The 21,031-nt window shown below is 45.8% G+C and overlaps 1 protein-coding gene across 5 annotated transcripts in view; it reads left to right on the top strand.

Moving 5' to 3' along the window:
- The window catches only part of fbxl4 (F-box and leucine-rich repeat protein 4), a 280,992-nt gene that overhangs the window by 59,608 nt on the left and 200,353 nt on the right, over positions 1 to 21,031 (top strand). For all 5 annotated transcript variants that reach the window (XR_011885045.1, XR_011885044.1, XR_011885042.1 and 2 more), the window contains exon 3: positions 6,413 to 6,740. Coding sequence is in view for 1 of the 5 variants with exons in the window: in XM_072251676.1 (XP_072107777.1) it covers positions 6,413 to 6,740 (328 nt within the window). In the remaining 4 variants the exon portion in view is untranslated. The remainder of the gene's footprint in view (positions 1 to 6,412; positions 6,741 to 21,031) is intronic.

The raw sequence follows: 21,031 nt of genomic DNA, 5'->3' as shown, positions 1-21,031 counted from the left end.
TGCCAGGATAATCAAGGACACAACCCACCCAGCCAACACACTTTTCGTCCCTCTTCCCTCCGGGAGAAGGCTCAGCAGCTTGAAGACTCGTATGGCCAGATTTGGAAACAGCTTCTTTCCAACTGTGATAAGACTGCTGAAGGGATCCTGATCTGGATCTGGGCCGTACCCTCCAAATATCCGGACCTGCCTCTGGATTTTTTTGAACTACCTTACTTTCTCTTTTCTACTTTCTATTTATGATTTATAATTTAAATTTTTAATATTTACTAATTTTTACTATTTTTAATACTTTTAATATTTAATATTTGTAATCCAGGGAGTGGGAAGCGCAGAATCAAATATCGCTGTGATGAGTGTACGTTCTAGTATGAATAATGTATAAAGTATCAACTGGAGAAGATTCAAAGATGGTTTGTGAAAATGATTCTAGGATTGATCGGCTTGATGACTCTGGGCCTGTATTCACTGGAATTCAGAAGAATGAGGGGTGGCCTCATTGAAAGGCGTTGATAGAGTGGATGTGGAGAGGGTTTCCTATGGTGGGAGAGTCTAAGGCCAGAGGACAAAGCCTCAGAATAGCAGGGAGTCCTTTTAGAACGGAGATAAGGAGGAACTTCTTTAGCCAGAGAGTGGTGAATCTTTGGAATTCTTTGCCACAGGCAGCTCTGGAGGCCGTCTTTATGCATATTTAAGGCAGAGGTTGATAGATTCTAAATTGGTCAGTGCATGAAGGGATATGGGAGAAGTTAGAAGATTGGGGCTGAGAGGAAAATTGGATCAGACTTGACAAAATGGTGAAGCCATCTCAATAGGCCTAATGGCCTAATTCTGTTCCTATATTTTATAGTTTTATGGTCTTTGCCAGTAAACAACTTGTCCCTATCCACACTTGCTGGATCCTTTCTGGTACCATTAAAATTGGCCCTTCTCCAACTTAGAATCTTAACCCGTGGACCAGACCTATCTCATTGCATATGTACTTTGAAACTAATGGCATTGTAATCAATAGATGCAAAGTGTTCCCCTACACAAACTTCTGTCACTTGCCCTGCCTCATTTCCTAACGGTTAATCAAGTATTACACACTGTCTTTACAGTGTTCTGGTGCAGTGTGTTGAAACTCTGACTAAACACCAAGTTAAACCGGAGCCAATGAAGACAGAGTCGTAGTAAGGTTAACCATCTACTGTTCACTCTTCCACATTAATATCGTATGGTGAAAACTGTTGATAAAAAAAGTACAAACATATACAGCGTCTGTTTCATTCTTGAGACCACGTGTGCTCTTTTCTTTCAGCGAGTGTCTTCAGCCGCCCAGGGGAGGGAGGGGTCGCGTCAAACCACCTCACGGCCCCACCTTTCCACCTTCTCCGAACCGGAAGTTACCCCCTAAGCGCGGAGAAACTGGAGGTGACGTCATCACATGCCGCGATATACCATAGACAATGAATTTTATCTTTAACTAGAAAATAGTTACAAACAAATTATTTAAAGCAGAAATTTAACAAAGTCAAATAAGTGCCTTAAGGGCAACACAGTCTTCTTGATGTAAAACAAACTTTCGTTAGGACATTTGATGAACTATTTCATCTACTCCTTTTACAGTTGAGTTGCTTTACACAGTATCAGCTCAAACATAGAGATAATGTAACTACAGTATTTTTATTTAAAGGCTTTTTTTGCAGACTGAATTTGAGTTAGTGCTTTTCTTTCCTTCTCCCTGCTTCGGGATATTTGTTTTCTATTGATTGTCATGACACCTTGTAAGAACTCAACACAAATAATGGATTATTAACACAAATTGTGGTTTTTATAAATGACCTGGATGAGAAAGTCAAAGGGTGGGTTAGTAAGTTTGCTGATGACACAGAAGTTGGGGAGTTGGGGGTGTTGTGGGTAGTCTGGAGGGTTGTCAGAGTTTACAGTGGGACATCGATAGAATGCAGAACTGGGCTGCAAAGTGGCAGATGGAGTTCAACCCAGTTAAGTGTGAAGTGGTTCATTTTAGTGGGTCAAATTTGAAGGCAGACTATAAATGGCAAGACTGTTGGCAGTGTGGAGGATCTGAGAGATAGCAGTCATAGTCATACTTTATTGATCCCGGGGGAAATTGGTTTTCATTACAGTTGCACCATAAATAATAAATAGTAATAGAGCCATAAATAGTTAAATAGTAATATGTAAATTATGCCAGTAAGTTATGAAATAAGTCCAGGACCAGCCTATTGGCTCAGGGTGTCTGACCCTCCAAAGGAGGAGTTGTAAAGTTTGATGGCCACAGGCAGGAATGACTTCCTATGATGCTCTGTGCTGCATCTCGGTGGAATGAGTCTCTGGCTAAATGTACCTCTTGTGCCCACCCAGTACATTATGTAGTGGATGGGAGACATTGAACAAGATAGCATGCAACTTAGACAGCATCCTCTTTTCAAACACCACCGTGAGAGAGTCCAGTTCCATCCCCACAACATCGCTGGCCTTACAAATGAGTTTGTTGATTCTGTTGGTGTCTGCTACCCTCAGCCTGCTGCCCCAGCACACGACAGCAAACGAGATAGCACTGGCCACCACAGACTCGTAGATCATCCTCAGCATCGTCTGGCAGATTTTAAAGGACCTCAGTCTCCTCAGGAAATAGAGATGGCTCTGACTCTTCTTGTAGACAGCCTCAGTCTTCTTTGACCAGTCCAGTTTATTGTCAATTCATATCCCCAGGTATTTATAATCCTCCACCATGTCCACACTGACCCCCTGGATGGAAATAGGGGTCACCGGTACCTTAGCTCTCCTCAGGTCTACCACCAGCTCCTTGGTCTTTTTCACATTAAGCTGCAGATAATTCTGCTCACACCATGTGACAATGTTTCCTACCGTAGCCCTGTACTCAGCCTCCTCTCCCTTGCTGATACATCCAACTATGGCAGAGTCATCCAAAAACTTCTGAAGATGACAAGACTCTGTGCAGTGGTTGAAGTCTGAGGCTTAAATGGTGAAGAGAAAGGGAGACAAGACAGTCCCCTGTGGAGCCCAAGTGCTGCTGATCACTCTCTCGGACACACAGTGTTGTAAGCACACATACTGTGGTCTGCCAGTCAGGTAATCAAGAATCCATGATACCAGGGAAGCATCCACCTGCATCGCTGTCAGCTTCTCCCCCAGCAGAGCAGGGCAGATGTTGTTGAACGCATTGGAGAAGTCAAAAAACATGATCCTCACAGTGCTCGCTAGCTTGTCCAGGTGGGCGTAGACACAGTTCAGCAGGTAGACGATGGCATCCTCAACTCCTAGTCAGGGCTGGTAGGCGAACTGGAGGGGATCTAAGTGTGGCCTGACCATAGGCCGGAGCAGCTCCAGAACAAGTCTCTCCAGGGTCTTCATGATGTGGGAGGTCAATGCCACCGGTCTGTAGTCATTGAGGCCGCTGGGGCGCGGCATCTTCGGCACAAGGATGAGGCAGGACATTTTCCACAGTACAGGAATCCTCTGGAGCCTCAGGCTCAGGTTGAATACATGGCAAAGTACTCCACATAGCTGAGGGGCACAGGCTTTGAGCACCCTGGTACTGATACCATCCGGTCCTGCAGCCTTGCTTGGGTTGAGACGTTTCAGCTGTCTTCTCACCTGTTCAGCCATGAAGCCTACTGTGGTGGTTTCGTGTGGGGAAGGAGTATAGTCATGAGAGCAGGGTGGAGGACTGTGAGGAGGGGTAGGAGAGGAGAGTGGAATATGTGTTGGTTGGGGGCCGACAACAGATGGCTCATGTAGGGGTTGGGCAGGAGCCACAATGTCAAATCTGTTAAAGAACAGGTTAAGATCTTGGGGTCTGTGTCCATAGGATACTCAAAGCTGCTACATAGGTTGTTAAGAAGGCGTATGGTGTGATGGCCTTCATCAACTGTGGGATTGAGTTCAAGAGCCGTGAAGTAATGTTACAGCTACGTAAGATCTTAGGTAGACCCTACTTGGAGTACTGTGTTCAGTTCTCGTCACCTCATTGCAGGAAGAATGTAGATACTATAGAAAGAGTGCAGAGGAGGTTTACAAGGATATTGTCTGGATTAGTGAACATACCTAATGAGAATAGGTTGAGTGAACTTGGCCTTTTCTCCTTGGAGCTACGGAGGATGAGAGGTGACCTGATAGAGGTGTATAAGATGAGCGGCATTGATTGTGTGGATAGTCAGAGGCTTTTTACCAGGGCTGAACATGAGGGCGTGTAGTTTTAAGATGTTTGGGAGTAAGTATAAAGGGGATGATAGAGTTAAGCCTTTCCACACAGAGAGGGATGGGTGCATGGAATGCCCTACCAACAACGGTGGTAGAGGCAGATAAAATACGGTCTTTTAAGAGCCTCTTTAGATAGGTACATGGAGCTTAGAAAAATAGAAGACTATGCGGTAGTGAAATTCTAAGCAGTTTCTCAAGTAGGTTTAGTGGTCGGCACAACATTGTGGTCCAAAGGGCCTGTAATGTGCTTTAATTTATTTCTTAATAAATGATCCTGTTCTGAGTTTGTACATTTTCCTTGTGACCGCGTGGATGTCCTCTGGGTGTTTCGGCTTCCTCTCGCAGTCCAACGAAGTACCAATTTGTAGGTTAGTTGGTCATTGTAGATTGTCCCATGATTAGGCTAGAATTAATTTGGGGGATTACTGGGCAGTGAGGCTCGAAGGGCCAGAAGGGCCTAATCCACACTCCATCTGTGTTAACAAATAGTATTTTTTGGATGTTATTTAATCTTTTAATTCATAAAATATCAAAAAGAATGAAAAGTTAAATGTTTGGCTTTTGCTCTAGGAATGTAAACCTCTCGAATATTGAAAGGACTAGTAGAGTGGACCTCGGAAGGGTGTTTCCTGTTGAAAGTGAACCTTAGACCAGAGGATACCACCTCAGAACAGAAGGACATCCACATAGAACAGAGATGTGGGGGATTTTCTTTGGAAAGAGGGTGATGAATCTGTAGAATTCATTGGCTGTGGCGGCCAAGTGATTGGGTACATTTATACTGGAGGTTAATAGGTTCTTGATTAGTAAAGGTGTCAAAAGTTACAGGGAGAAGGCAGGAGAATGGATTTGAGAGAGATTATAAATTGGCCAAGTTGGAATGGCAGAGCTGATTCGATGGGCTAAACTCTGCTATGTCTTATGGCCTTAAACTATAAAGTTGTAGAGTCTGTGAGTGAGGGAACAAAAGAGTGCCATTGTTGTAGGAATGCAAAGCATTTGAATGAGATTGAACCTGGAAAATTCAGTTGCCTTCTCGAACAGGTCATGCAGAAGTATGGATATGTCAAATAATAGTAAAGGGGAGCAAATGTGATGAATGTTTACTTGGGAGTACAAGTAAGAGAACCTCTTGTGTAAAATCCAATGCTGATTAAATAAATGCAGTTTTATCTGCAAAACATTGTTAACGCACCATTCTCACATTCAGTGGTCCACAGCACTGACAGCATCTGAAGCAGAGATTGTACTGTCTGGAAATTATTAATTAATTTACTTTTGGTGAGATTCCAGTTTACATTGAAGTTCAAAGCGTTCAAAGTAGATTTATTATCAGAGTACATATATGTCACCATATCCTACCCTGAGATTAGTTTTCTTACTGCATTCACAGCAGGAGAAAGAATGAATGAAAAACTGCACACAAACATCGACAACTAAATTGTAAAAGAAAATCTGTACAAATAGGAAATAATAGTGAATAAGTAATGCTGAGAACAAGAGTTAGAAACATAGAACATAGAAAACCTGCAGCAGAATACAGGCCCTTTGGCCCACAAAGCTGTGCCAAACATTATTTACTTCAGAAATTACCTAGGGTTACCCATAGCCCTCTATTTTTCTAAGCTCCATGTACCTATCCAGGAGTCTCTTAAACGACCCTATCGTATCTGCCTCCACCACCGTTGCTGGTAGCCCATTCCACGCACTCACCACTCTTTGCATAAAAAAAACTTAGCCGTTGCCCCTGAGTCGTGGAATCCTTGAAAGCAAGTCCATAGGTTGTGGTTCATAGTCCATAGTTCAGTGTTGAGGTGAGTGTTATCCCCTCTGGTTCAAGAGCCTGATGGTTGAGGAGTGATAACTGTTCCTGAACCTGGTGGTTTAGGACATGAGTCTCCTGTATCACCTCCTCGACGGCAACAGCAGGAAGAGAGCATGGCCTGGATGGTGAAGGTCCTTGCAGCACTCCTTGTAGTTATGCTTAGTGGCGGGGAGGGCTTTTCCTGAGATCAACTGATCAGTATCCACTACTTTCCGTTCTTGGGTTTTGGTGTTTTTGGAAAATTTGGGTTGGGAGTGTGAATAAGAAAGGGATTTGAATATATTGTATGAATAGAATTCAACCCCTGTAAGACAGGCTGACTTATTGTGACATCCTTAATGTTTTCTGTACCTACAGATGGGAAACTCTATGGGCAGGGGAACCTGAGAAAGTGAATATCTCACAGGCTCGCCAGTTTACACCGTGCATTAAACAAATTAACTTCACCACAAACTTGATTCGCCTGGAACTGAACAGTTCTCTCCTAGAATACTATACTGAATTGGATGCTGTATTGCTACATGGCGTCAGGGATAGACCTCTTTCCCTACATAAACCATCCATGTTAGATCTGGACGATGAAGACAAGGAAGATCATAGTAGAGAATTCTTCAATGAACAGTTCAGTGAAAAGATCTTACCTGAATTTACCAAGAATGGTTATTTTGGAAAGCTGCCTTATGAGGTAAGGATAATGATAATAGTTTGCAATAGATTTTATTGGATCATATTTGTGTGTCTTTAATATACACTCAGTGGCTACTTTATTAGGTACACCTGCACACCTCTACTCTATTGTCGCCAAACAATTGATACTAGAGCGTACAATCATCACAGCGATATTTGATTCTGCGCTTCGAGCTCCCTGGAGTACAAGTCGATAGTAAATGTTAAAAATTTAAATTATAAATCATAAATAGAAAGTAGAAAAGGGAAAGTAAGGTAGTTCAAAAAAACCGAGAGGCAGGTCCGGATATTTGGAGGGTACGGCCCAGATCCAGGTCAGGATCCGTTCAGCAGTCTTATCACAGTTGGAAAGAAGCTGTTTCCAAATCTGGCCGTACGAGTCTTCAAGCTGCTGAGCCTTCTCCCGGAGGGAAGAGGGACGAAAAGTGTGTTGGCTGGATGGGTTGTGTCCTTGATTATCCTGGCAGAACTGCTCCGACAGCGTGCGGTGTGAAGTGAGTCCAAGGACGGAAGATTGGTTTGTGTGATGTGCTGGGCTGTGTTCACGATCTTCTGCAGCTTCTTCCGGTCTTGGATAGGACAACTTCCATACCAGGTTGTGATGCACCCTAGAAGAATGTTTTCTACAGTGCAGCTATAAAAATTAGTGAGGGTTTTAGGGGACAGGCCAAATTTCTTTAGTTTTCTCAACAAGTAAAGGCGCTAGTGGGCCTTCTTGGCAGTGAACTCTGCTTGGTTGGACCAAGTCAGTTCATTTGTGACGTTGACCCTGAGGAACTTAAAGCTTTTGACCTGTTCCACTTGCGCACCACCGATGTAAATTGGGTCGTGTGGTCCGCTACTCCTTCTGAAGTCAACAACCAATTCCTTCGTCTTGGTGATGTTGAGGGATAGGTTATTGTCTTCGCACCATGCCACCAGGTTCTTAATTTCTTCTCTGTACTCAAACTCATGATTACCCAAGATACGGCCTACAATTGTGGTGTCATCTGCTTGTTGATGCTAATATCTAATCAGCAGCAACTCAATGCGTGAGCGCATGCAGTCATGGTCAAAACGTTCAGTTGTTGTTCAGACTAAACATCAGCATGGGGAAGAATTGTGATCTAAGTGACTTTGACCATGGAATGATTATAAGTTCCAGTTGGCGTTTACAGAGAATGATGCAAGAAACAAAAAAAAATTCCAATGAGTGGCAGTTCTGTTGGCGAATAGCCTTGTAAATGTGAATGGTTACAGGAGAATCGCCAGACTGGTTCAAGCTGACAAGAAGGCGACAGTAAATCAAATAACCACGCGTTACAGCAGCAGTATGCAGAAAAGCAGCTATGAATACGTAACATGTTGAACCTTGAACTGGATGCCTATAGCAGCAGAAGATCACATTGGGTTCCACTCCTATACCTAATATACTGGCCATTATGTGTACTTAATAAGTAATGCATTTTTTATTGGATGGTTCAGGAACTCTGGTCTTGAATTAGTAAATAATATGATTACAGGCCTTCATCACTTCTGTTGTTCATTCCAGAGATATATTTTTATATCTGTCTATTGTGTCTATTGATCTGGATATTGGCAGTATTTTGGATAATTCAGCTCAATAATGTGAGATTTATACATCAACATTGACTGTGATTTTCAGTCAACAGCTTGCCCTTCCACCCTGGGGCATTTAAATTTTGTTTAAGATAATTGTAGACACACCACGTTAGTAACTAAGCATTTTGAATTAGGGTAGTTGAAGTGTTGGAAGTCCATTTATTAAAATCTAAAATGTAACTTTAGTGTGGTTTGAACACTAAAAAGACCTTGATGGGAGTTAAAACAGTCCTCTGAACAGTAGCCAAGATGTGGGATATAAATTTCAACAGGATGTACAACAGGCATGTTATAAGGGTAATGTTACAATAGTCATTGGGGATTTTAATATGTAGGCAGATTGGGAATATCAGCTTGATACTGTATCCTAAGAAAAGGAATTTATAGAATGCCTACGAGATGGCTTTTTCGAGCAGCTCGTGGTTGAGCCCACTAGACGAAAGGCAATTCTAGGTTTTATGTTGTAAAACAAACCTGTTTTGATTAGGGAATTTAAGGAAAAGGAACCCTGAGGAAGCAGCGATCAGAATATGATAGAAGTCACCTTGCAGTTTGAGAGAGAGAAGGTAAAGTCAGATGTGTTACAGTGGAGTAAAATGAATTACAGAGGCATGAGAGAGGAGCTGGCCAAAACTGATGCAAAGAGACATTGGCAGGGATGATGGCAAAACAGCAATGGAGAGAAAATACAAAAAGCTGAGGTGCATACGGATTTGGGAGTCCTTGTGTAGGAATCCCTGAAGGTTCATTTGCAGGTTGAGTCTGTAGTGAGGAAGACAAATGCAATGTTCACATTCATTTCAAGAGGACTAGAATATAAAAGCAAGGATGTAATGTTGAGACTTTATGAAGCACTGGTGATGCCTCACTTGGAGTATTGTGAACAGGTTTGGGCCCCTTATCTTAGAAAAGATGTGCTGAAACTGCTGCGGGTGCAAGGGAAGTTCATGGAAATCATTCCAGGATTGAATAGCCTGTCATATGAAGAGTGTTTGATGGCTCTGGGCCTGTATTCACTAGAATTCAGAAATATGAGGAGCGGCCTCATTGAAACCAATCGAATGGTGAATGGTGAATGCAGAGCTCGTTGACTTTATTAACTTTGCCTCCAACTTTCACGCTGCCCTCAAGTTTACCTGGTCCATTTCCGACACCTCCCTCTCCTTTCTATATCTTTCTGTCTCTGTCTCTGGAGACAGCTTATCCACTGATGTCTACTATAAGCCTACTGACTCTCACAGCTATCTGGACTATTCCTCTTCTCACCCTGTCTCTTGCAAAAATGCCATCCCCTTCTCGCAATTCCTCCGTCTCCACCGCATCTGCTCTCAGGATGAGGCTTTTCATTCTAGGACGAGGGAGATGTCCTCCTTTTTTAAAGAAAGGGGCTTCCCTTCCTCCAATATCAACTCTGCTCTTAAACGCATCTCCCCCATTTCACGTACATCTGCTCTCACTCCATCCTCCCGCCACCCCACTAGGAATAGGGTTCCCCTGGTCCTCACCTACCACCCCACCAGCCTCCGGGTCCAACATATTATTCTCCGTAACTTCCGCCACCTCCAACGGGATCCCACCACTAAGCACATCTTTCCCTCCCCCCCCTCTGCATTCCGCAGGGATCGCTCCCTATGCGACTCCCTTGTCCATTCGTCCCCCCCATCCCTCCCCACTGATCTCCCTCTTGGCACTTATCCATGTAAGCGGAACAAGTGCTACACATGCCCTTACACTTCCTCCCTTACCACCATTCAGGGCCCCAAACAGTCCTTCCAGGTGAGGCAACACTTCACCTGTGAGTCGGCTGGGGTGATATACTGCGTCCAGTGCTCCCGATGTGGCCTTTTATATATTGGCGAGATCCGACGCAGACTGGGAGACCGCTTTGCTGAACACGTATGCTCTGTCCGCCAGAGAAAGCAGGATTTCCCAGTGGCCACACATTTTAATTCCACATTCCATTCCCATTCTGACATGTCTATCCACGGCCTCCTCTACTGTAAAGATGAAGCCACACTCAGGTTGGAGGAACAACACCTTATATTCCGCCTGGGTAGCCTCCAACCTGATGGCATGAACATCGACTTCTCTAACTTCTGCTAATGCCCCACCTCCCCCTTGTACCCCATCTGTTACTTATTTTTATACACACATTCTTTCTCTTACTCTCCTTTTTCTCCCTCTGTCCCTCTGAATATACCCCTTGCCCATCCTCTGGGTTCCCCCCCCCTTGTCTTTCTTCCCGGACCTCCTGTCCCATGATCCTCTCATATCCCTTTTGCCTATCACCTGTCTAGCTCTTGGCTCCATCCCTCCCCCTCCTGTCTTCTCCTATCATTTTGGATCTCCCCCTCCCCCTCCAACTTTCAAATCCCTTACTCACTCTTCCTTCAGTTAGTCCTGACGAAGGGTCTCGGCCTGAAACATCGACTGTACCTCTTCCTAGAGATGCTGCCTGGCCTGCTGCGTTCACCAGCAACTTTTATGTGTGTTGAATGGTGAAAGGTCTTGATTGAGTGGATGTGGAGAGGATCTTTCCTGTCGTGGGACTGTCTAAGACCAGTAGACACAGCCTCAGAATAGACAGGCATCCTTGTAGAACAGAAATAAGGAGGAATATCTTTAGCCAGAGAGTGGTAAATCTGTGGAATTCATTGCCACAGTCAGCTGTGGAGGCCAAGTCTTTATGCGTATTTAAGGCAGCAATTGATAGGTTTTTGCTTGGTCAGGAAATGAAGAGATAAGGAGAGAATACAAGAGATTAGAGCTAAGAGGAAAATTGGATCAGCCATGATGAAATAGCAGAACAGACTTGATGGGCAAATGGCTTAATTCTGTTCCTGTATCTTATTGTCTTATGGTGTTGTGCACCCTAGCTGTATAAGTGTGCCTGAGACCTTTGCACAGTACCGTAGGTGGGAAAAGGGAGGTGGTCCAAAATATAGGGAGCTTGGCTGAAAGATGAAAAGCAGGACTTCCAGGGTAATGATCTCTGGATTTTTTTCCCATGCCACACACACCAGTGAGGGTAAGAATAGAATGATTTGGCAGTTGAATGTTTGGCTGAAGAATTGGTGCTGGGGGCAAGATTTAATTTTTTTTGGATGATTGCGATATCTTCTGGGGAAGTTACAACCTGTACAAAAGGACAGGAAACACCTGAACCTGAGTGGTACCAATATCCATGAGGGCTGTTTTGCAAGCATTGTGGGGGAGGGCTATAATAAATTGGCATGGGGATGGGAACTGGAGTGACAGGGTTGAAGAGGGAACAGTTGGTATACAACCAGATGCAGTGTGTGAAAGTGAGTTAAAGTGTAATGGGGGACAAAATCAAATAGGTGGTGACGAAAGAACTATAAAGGTGTTATATTTCAATGCACACAGTATACAGAATAAAATAGGTGATCTTGTAGCGCAGTTAGAAATTGGCATGTATAACGCTGTGGACATTATTGCTCATGACTAAAAGAAGGAGCGACATGGTAGCGTAGTGGTAAGCACACGCTTTACGGTACCAGCAACCTAGGTTCAATTCCTGCCCGCTCCCCGTGACCACGTGGGTTTCCTCCAAGTGCTCCAGTTTCCTCTGACAGTCCAAAAGACATACAGGTTGGTAGGTTGATTGGTCATTGTAAATTGGCCCCTGTTTAGGCTAGGATTAAATTTGGGGATTGCTGGGTGGTGCAGCTGGCAGGGCCTATCCTGTGCTGTATCTCAATAATTGGGAGCTTAACATCCAAGGATCAGAATCAGAATCAGGTTTATTATCACTGGCACGTGTCTTGAAATTTGTTAACAGCAGCAGCAGTTCAATACAATACATAATATAGAAGAAAAAAATATAGCACATAAATAAATAAGGAAATCAATTACGGTACAGTATTACAAATATTGAATAGATTAAAAGTCGTGCAAAAATACAAATATATTAAAAAAGTGAGGTAATGTTCACAGGTTCAATGTCCATATAGGGATCAGAAGGCAGAGGGGAAGAAGCTGTTCCTGAATCGCTGAGTTCGTGCCTACAGGCTTCTGTACCTCCTACCTGATGGTAACAGTGGAAAAGAGTATAGTGCTCTGGGTCCTTAATAATGAATGCTGCCTTTTTCAGACACTGCTCCTTGAAGATGTCCAGAGTACTTTGTAGGCTAGTACCCAAGATGGAGCTGATTAAATTTATGACCCTCAGCAGTTTGTTTTTGTCCTGTGCAGTAGCCCCCGGTACCAGACAGTGATGCAGCCTGTCAGAATGCTCTCCACGGTACAACTATGGACGTTTGAGTGTGGTTGTTGACATACATATCTCTTCAAACTAACGAAGTACAGTCGTTGTCTTGCCTTTTTTATAGCTGCATTGATATGTTGGGACCCTTTTAGTTCATCAGAGATCTTGATACCCAGGAATTTGAAACTGCTCACTCTCTCCATTTCTGATCCCTCTATGAGGATTGGTATGTGTTCCTTTGTCTTACCCTTCCTGAAGTCCACAATCAGCTATTTTGTCTTACTGACATTGAGTGCTAGGTTGTTGTTGCAACACCACTCCATTAGCTGGTATATCTCGCTCCTGAACACCCTTTCATCTCCATCTGAGATTCCATCAATAATGGTTGTATCATCAGCAAATTTGGAGATAGTATTTGAGCTATGCCTATCCACACAATTATGGGTATAGACAGAGTAGAGCAGTGGGCTAAGCACACACCCCTGAGGTGCACCAGTGTTGATTGTCAGCGAGGAGGGTATGTTATCACCAATCCGCACAGATTGTTGACTTCCAGTTAAGAAGTTGAGAACCCAATTGCAGAGGAAGACACAGAGGCTCAGGTTAGAAATAACATAGAAATATAGAAAACCTACAGCACAATACAGGCCCTTTGGCCTACAATGCTGTGCCAAACATGTACTTACTTTAGAAATTTAAAGTCGTTGACTTTATTAACTTTGCCTCCAACTTTCACCCTGCCCTCAAGTTTACCTGGTCCATTTCCGACACCTCCCTCCCCTTTCTAGATCTTTCTGTCTCTATCTCTGGAGACAGCTTATCCACTGATGTCTACTATAAGCCTACTGACTCTCACAGCTATCTGGACTATTCCTCTTCTCACCCTGTCTCTTGCAAAAATGCCATCCCCTTCTCGCAATTCCTCCGTCTCCGCCGCATCTGCTGTCAGGATGAGGCTTTTCATTCCAGGATGAGGGAGATGTCCTCCTTTTTTAAAGAAAGGGGCTTCCCTTCCTCCACCATCAACTCTGCTCTCAAACGCATCTCCCCCATTTCACGCACATCTGCTCTCACTCCATCCTCCCACCACCCTGCTAGGAACAGGGTTCCCCTGGTCCTCACCCCACCAGCCTCCGGGTCCAACATATAATTCTCCGTAACTTCCGCCACCTCCAACGAGATCCCACCACTAAGCACATCTTTCCCTCCCCCCCCCCTACTTTCCGCAGGGATCGCTCCCTACGTGACTCCCTTGTCCATTCGTTCCCCCCCCCATCCCTCCCCACTGATCTCCCTCCTGGCACTTATCCTTGTAAGTGGAACAAGTGCTACACATGCCCTTACACTTCCTCCATTACCACCATTCAGGGCCCCAGACAGTCCTTCCAGGTGAGGCGACACTTCACCTGTGAGTCGGCTGGGGTGATATACTGCATCCGGTGCTCCCGATGTGACCTTCTATATATTGGCGAGACCCGATGCAGACTGGGAGACCGCTTTGCTGAACACCTACGCTCTGTCCGCCAGAGAAAGCAGAATCTCCCAGTGGCCTCACATTTTAATTCCACATCCCATTCCCATTCTGACATGTCTATCCACGGCCTCCTCTATACTGTAAAGATGAAGCCACACTCAGGTTGGAGGAACAACACCTTATATTCCGTCTGGGTAGCCTCCAACCTGATGGCATGAACATTGACTTCTCAAACTTCCGCTAATGCCCCACCTCCCCCTCGTACCCCATCCGTTATTTATTTTTATACACACATTCTTTCTCTCACTCTCCTTTTTCTCCCTCTGTCCCTCTGACTATACCCCTTGCCCATCCTCTGGGTTCGCTCCCCCCTTGCCTTTCTCCCTGGGCCCCCTGTCCCATGATCGTCTCATATCCCCTTTGCCAATCACCTGTCCAGCTCTTGGCTCCATCCCTCCCCCTCCTGTCTTCTCCTATCATTTTGGATCTCCCCCTCCCCCTCCCACTTTCAAATCCCTTACTAACTCTTCCTTCAGTTAGTCCTGACGAAGGGTCTAGGCACGAAACGTCGACTGTACCTCTTCCTAGAGATGCTGCCTGGCCTGCTGCGTTCACCAGCAACTTTGATGTGTGATACATACACACTTGTCTTTCACCAAGGTAAATAGAAATTCCTCTTCCCGTTCTGGATGGAATTTGTACATTTTCACCTTCTTTCATGGAGCTTCCGCCATGCTATCAGGATATCACGAGCGAGTGCCGTATATTGATGTTTGCGACAGTCTGTACTCTTATCTCTTACGTGGTATATGAGGTGTCAGGGAGGGGTAGCACCTCTGGTGGGGGAACATTTCGCGTCCTTTTCAGGGCGGTTAGTCCACTTTTGGTCCCCACCTGGCACTCAGCTCTCACCCGTGGTTCCCCGTAGCTGTCTGCATGCGACAGCGGCCACACCCCGGGCAACGGCTTCGACAAGCCGGCTAAACCAGGTGTGGGTAGCCGACGGGTCTCAAACCCTCAGTGAGATAGGGAGTTGTCTATCCCAGCATGTGAAGACAGACTCCGGCGGATTGAGCGGACGAGACCAGCGGAAGTTCCAACGCTCAAGAAGGCGGTCTCTGCAAGCGTCGTGGAACGTGTAGAGCAGGACAAGACACAGAAGACGTCCTGGTCATCCACTGCGCCTAGTCCCATCTCCAGCCGTCTAGACTCTGTCTTGCCACTGGATCCAGATGGGAATTGGGAAGAGAGAGTGAGGCTGACGCTGCACAACTCTCCCTCACTTAAATCCAAATCACGCGCTAGTCTCGACACCATCATTATGGTGTCGAGGTCCTCTTCGACGTCAATGATGGACGAACAACTCTTATCTAATCTAATTGGTCACTTTGATGCAGCACAAGCTACGCTGAAAACGCGGTGCATGGCGGGGGAGATACACACATGCGCACTGGGCAGAAAGAATGGAACAAAAACCCTGCAACCCGGAAACAATCTCTTTTTACAAACAGCTTTCAGTAGCGAAAGTATTGCTGTATTACCATTATCCTAATTAGTATTACTTATTTTTATAATGCTCACATTACAACAGTATTTGTGTATTTACTTTTGATTTTTTTCGGGACCTACTGGGAAAGTCTCAAAGATCGACCAGTTGATCGCGATCGACGGGTTGGCGACCACTACCCTAGGCGATCATCCACATACGCCAAAACTCCAAACACCTCCTCATCCCCCATGGTCTTCCCCATGCCCCGCGGGAAGTTTGCAGGGGCTCCGGATGTGCCCTGTGGCATCTTTTCAGACCAGAAGGATCCTAGGGGACCTATAACAGCTGTTTTCTCCTTGTCGGCCTCATGCATCAGGATCTGGCAACATCCACTCCTCAGATCCAGCACATTAAACAATGTGGCACCACTCAGACAGACCATCGCGTCTTCGGCCCTCAGGACCGTATACTGGTCAGGGACGGTGCGCCTATTCAGAGTCCTATAATCCACACACACGCTTCCTATGTACGTCATCCACGGTTGCAGGGGCCAGTTGCCAAGACCTCTCTCTCACCGAGGTGTCTTCAGCTGTCAACTCCCCTCCCTCGTGGTATGTCGGAGCGTCTGCTAAGAGGGTCTCACCCTCAGATACTTCCCCCAGGCTGTACCGCCACCAGTTCTAGTTTAAATTCAGTACTGGCCCAGTGCTGCTACACACGTCCTCACAAACAGCTTGAAACTCTGGGTGCACAGACAATGCCCCCAAACAGCTCTCACCCGCCTCCTCCTGGCAGGCCCCATGCGCCTCCTCATCAGCGGGGTGTTGGTCTTCTCCAGAATTGAAATGCTGCCCGTCTCAACAGTGTTCAGACACATCAGCACTAACGATTCATGGCCCTCAGACACCCACACATTGGCCTCCAAGAACTCCAGTTTCACTGACCAATAATCATCTTCTGGATAATCCCCAGCACTGATATTCCAACTTTCCAGTGCCCGGAATGGTGTCAAGGGTAAATGCTTCAAATACCGGTTGTAAAAGGAACTGTACAACACCTTGACCTGCACCCCAGTGTCGAGGATGGCCTTAGCATAGCTTCCCTCCATCCGTAACGATACCCGAGGTCATGGTCCCTCGAAGCCTTCAGGAATAGGGTCTTCTCTTTTTGGGAGCTCCTTGGTACATTGCTGGGAACGTGCTCTCCCCAGAGATCCCAAGCCGTTCCCCCACTGGGCCTCCATTAAGTTTCCCGACAACCCTCTGATCAGCTGAACAACTGAGGGAGGGGCTGATCCCCCTGGCACCGCAAGCAATTTATCTGTCCCCCAGAGAAGATACCCTGAAAACTTTCCACTAATCTCCTAACACAGGTATGGAAAGCCCCCGCTAGGTGCTGCATTTTAATTTCCAGTCAAACCAAACGCATTTTCCCCCGCTTTCAGATAACTGGCAGCTATCACTACGGGGTAATTGAACCTGACAGTTCTGACAACGTCAACAGCTTGCCTATCCAAACTTCCAACCAATCTCTGTTGCCTTCCCTCAGCCGAGCACTGCCACTCATCTAACAACTGAGAGGTCCGTTCCACCCACGCCTCCGCCCTTCTAGGGTTGGGCATTATCTCAAAAAACAGGTGGAGCCTGCCATAGCTGGAACATTTATTCGCAGACACTGCCTCTGTATCAGACCACTCTTCCCTCTCTCCTAACAGTATGGACAGCCCATGGCCCCGCCTCACCTGGGGCACCAATAGACACTGGCAGTCCCACCACCAACTCGTCAGCGCTAGTCTGAACTGGAACAAAGACCTCCGGGGTACCAACAGCCACCCCATCCAACACGCATGCGGTAATAACCAGCAATCCCACAGAGGCACACCAGCTTTCCGCCCCCGCAGCATGTATGATTTAAACAGGGCAATCACACAGCTTCCACAGAATCCAAACCCGGACGATGGCCCCCACAATGTAGCCTCCTGGTAAGCCTCAGGCTCGCAGAGCTTGCTTTCGTCTAGGGGGAGCAGCCTTTGGCCCTGCCAAACTGGGTAATCAAGTTTGTGTGGATGCTGTGTGATGTACCCACCACGCCAAATAACAGACAGTATACCATACGCGATTAAAGGATTACACTTTATAAGTATTTCTTGGTGATAGGTTAGTAGAAACAAGTACAATAAAGGCGTCAAGTCAGTAACTCTATCAGTTCAGTGCACAAATAATTCGTTGGAGCTCTTACAGATCCGGGTCTCCCTTTCCTCCGATCGATGTCCATAAGACCATAAGACAAAGGAGCAGAAGTTGGCCATTTGAGTCTGCTTGGCCATTTTATCATGAGCTGATCCATTCTCCCATTTAGTCCCACTCCCCGGCCTTCTCACCATAACCTTTGATGCCCTGGCTACTCAGATACCTATCAATCTTTGCCTTAAATACACCCAATGACTTGGCCTCCGCTGCCACCCGTGGCAACAAATTCCACAGATTCACCACCCTCTGGCTAAAAAAATTTCTTTGCATCTTTGTTCTGAATGGGCGCCCTTCAATCGTTAAGTCATGCCCTCTCGTACTAGACTCCTCGACCATGGGAAACAACTTTGCCACATCCACTCTGTCCATGCCTTTCAACATTCGAACTGTTTCTATGAGGTGCCCCGTCATTCTTCTAAACTCCAAGGAATACAGTGCAAGAGCGGTCAAACGTTCCTCATATGTTAACCCTCTCATTCCTGGAATCATTCTAGTGTCCTCCAATCTCCGTCGACTCTCGAATGGGACCACCCTCGGTGGTCGACCGAACAATCCACACGAGTCTGTCCTCGTCTCCTCTCCTCGCTGAAGACCATGGGCCTCCGACTCCTGCTCGGGGTCCGTTCTGTTGCTCAGCTTACAGCATTGCGTCTCCTCTCTCTGTCTCCATTGCGTCTTCTGCCCAAAGCCCATGAAAACAGTAGCTTACAGACACACAAGAAAGAATAACATCTATCCCAATTGGTTAGCAAATGAATACAATTCTCATTATCAGTAAATATAACCCAAACATACATGCTATAGAGAACTGTCTCAGCAGTTAACAGTACAGAGAAGCCATTTTATTATAATATAACAAGGAAGCCATTTTATTAGCCTTAGCAGTAACATAAAAGAAGAAACCCCTTATACTAGCATGGATAGAAGATTGGTGGACTGGCAGGAGGCAAAAAGTGGAAATAAAGGGGGCCTTTTCTGGTTGGCTGCCATTGGTGTACTGCAGGGGATGGTGTTGGAATCACTTATTTTCATGCAGTATATCAAGGATATGGATATACTATATACCATGTCCTGCTGAAAGGTCTCAGCCCATAACGTTGACTGTACTCTTTTCTGTAGATGTTGTCTGACCTGCTGAGTTCCTCCAGCAATTTTTGTGTGTTGCTTGGATAAAATAATTGAAGGCTTTGTGGCCAAGTTTGTGGACAATACAAAGATGCAGGTAGTGTTGAGGAAACAGGATGTCTGAAGAAGGACCTATTCAGACTGGGGAATGGGCAAAGAAGTGGTAGATGGAATATAGTTTAGGGAAGTGCAATGGTCATGCACTTTGGCGGAAGGAATAAAGGCATGTTCTATTTTGTAAACAGGTAAAAAATTAAGAAATTAGAGATGTAAAGGGACTTAGGAGGCCTCGTGCAGGATTTCCTAAAGGTTAACTTGCAGGTTGAGTTGGTGGTGAAAATGGTAAATGCTTTGCTAGCATTCATTTTGAGGGGAATAGAATGCAAAAGGGTTTAGTGCTGAGACTTTATATGGCACTAGTGAAGTCTCACTTGAGAGTATCGTGAGCAGGTTTTGGGCCCCTTATCTAAGAACGGATCTGCTGGCATGAGGAGCTTTGAATGGTTCTGGGCCTGTGCTCGCTGGAGTTTACAAAAATGAGGGAGAATCTCATTGAGGGTTAAAGGTTGGAGGTGTTGTGGACAGTATGAAGGTCTGTCAGAGGTTACAGCGGGACGTTGATAGGATGCAAAACTGGGCTGAGAAGTGGCAGATGGAGTTCAAACCAGGTAACTGTGAGATGCAAACAAGAGGAATTCTGCAGATGCTGGAAATTCAAGCAACACACATCAAAGTTGCTGGTGAACGCAGCAGGCCAGGCAGCATCTCTAGGAAGGGGTACAGTCGACTTTTGAGGCGGAGAACCTTCGTCAGGACTAACTGAAAGAAGAGCTGGTAAGAGATTTGAAAGTGGGAGGGGGAGGGGCAGATCCAAAATGATAGGAGAAGACAGGAGGGGGAGGGATGGAGCCATGAGCTGGATGGGTGATTGGCAAAAGGGGTATGAGAGGATCATGGGACAGGAGGCCTAAGGAGAAAGAAAAGGGGGAGGGAGGGAAAAAACCCAGAGGATGGGCAAGGGGTATAGTCAGAGGGACAGAGGGAGAAAAAGGAGAGAGAGAGAAAGAATCTGTGTATATAAATAAATAACAGATGGGGTACGAGGAGGAGGTTAGGGTTAGGGTTAGTCATTTTGGTAGGTCAAATATGGTGGCAGGATATAGTATTAATGGTAAGACTCTTGGCAGTGTGGAGGATCAGAGGGATCTTGGGGTCCGAGTCCATAGGACACTTAAAGTTGCTGTGCAGGTTGACTTTGTGGTTAAGAAAGCATACAGTACATTGGCCTTCATAGAACATAGAACACAGAAGAGTACAGCACAGTACAGGTCCTTGGGCCCACAATGTTGCGCCGACCCTCAAACCCTGCCTCCCATATAATCCCCCCACCTTAAATTCCTCCATATACCTGTCTAGTAGTCTCTTAAACTTCACTAGTGTGTCTGCCTCCACCACTGACTCAGGCAGTGCATTTCATGCACCAACCACTCTCTGAGTAAAAAACCTCCCTCTAATATCCCCCTTGAACTTCCCACCCTTTACCTTAAAGCCATGCCCTCTTGTATTGAGCAGTGGTGCCCTGGGGAAGAGGCGCTGGCTATCCACTCTTATCTCTTCCTCTTATTATCTTGTACACCTCTATCATGTCTCCTCTCATCCTCCTTCTCATCCTCCTTCTCATCAAAGAGTAAAGCCCTAGCTCCCTTAATCTCTGATCATAATGCATACTCTCTAAACCAGGCAGCATCCTGGTAAATCTCCTCTGTACCCTTTCCAATGCTTCCACATCCTTCCTATAGTGAGGCGACCAGAACTGGACATAGTACTCCAAGTGTGGCCTAACCAGAGTTTTATAGAGCTGCATCATTACATTGGGACTCTTAAACTCTATCCCTCGACTTATGAAAGCTAACACCCCATAAGCTTTCTTAACTACCCTTTCTACCTGTGAGGCAACTTTCAGCGATCTGTGGACATGTGTCCCTAGATCCCTCTGCTCCGCCACACTACCAAGTATCCTGCCATTTACTTTGTACTCTGCCTTGGAGTTTGTCCTTCCAAAGTGTACCACCTCACACTTCTGTGGGTTGAACTCCATCTGCCACTTCTCAGCCCACTTCTG

Source organism: Mobula birostris, chromosome 2, assembly GCF_030028105.1.
Source record: "Mobula birostris isolate sMobBir1 chromosome 2, sMobBir1.hap1, whole genome shotgun sequence".
In the NCBI taxonomy this organism is placed as follows: Eukaryota; Metazoa; Chordata; class Chondrichthyes; order Myliobatiformes; family Myliobatidae; genus Mobula; species Mobula birostris.
The sequence above is the reverse complement of the archived record's forward strand: the minus strand, read 5'-3'. Positions and strand labels throughout refer to the sequence as shown.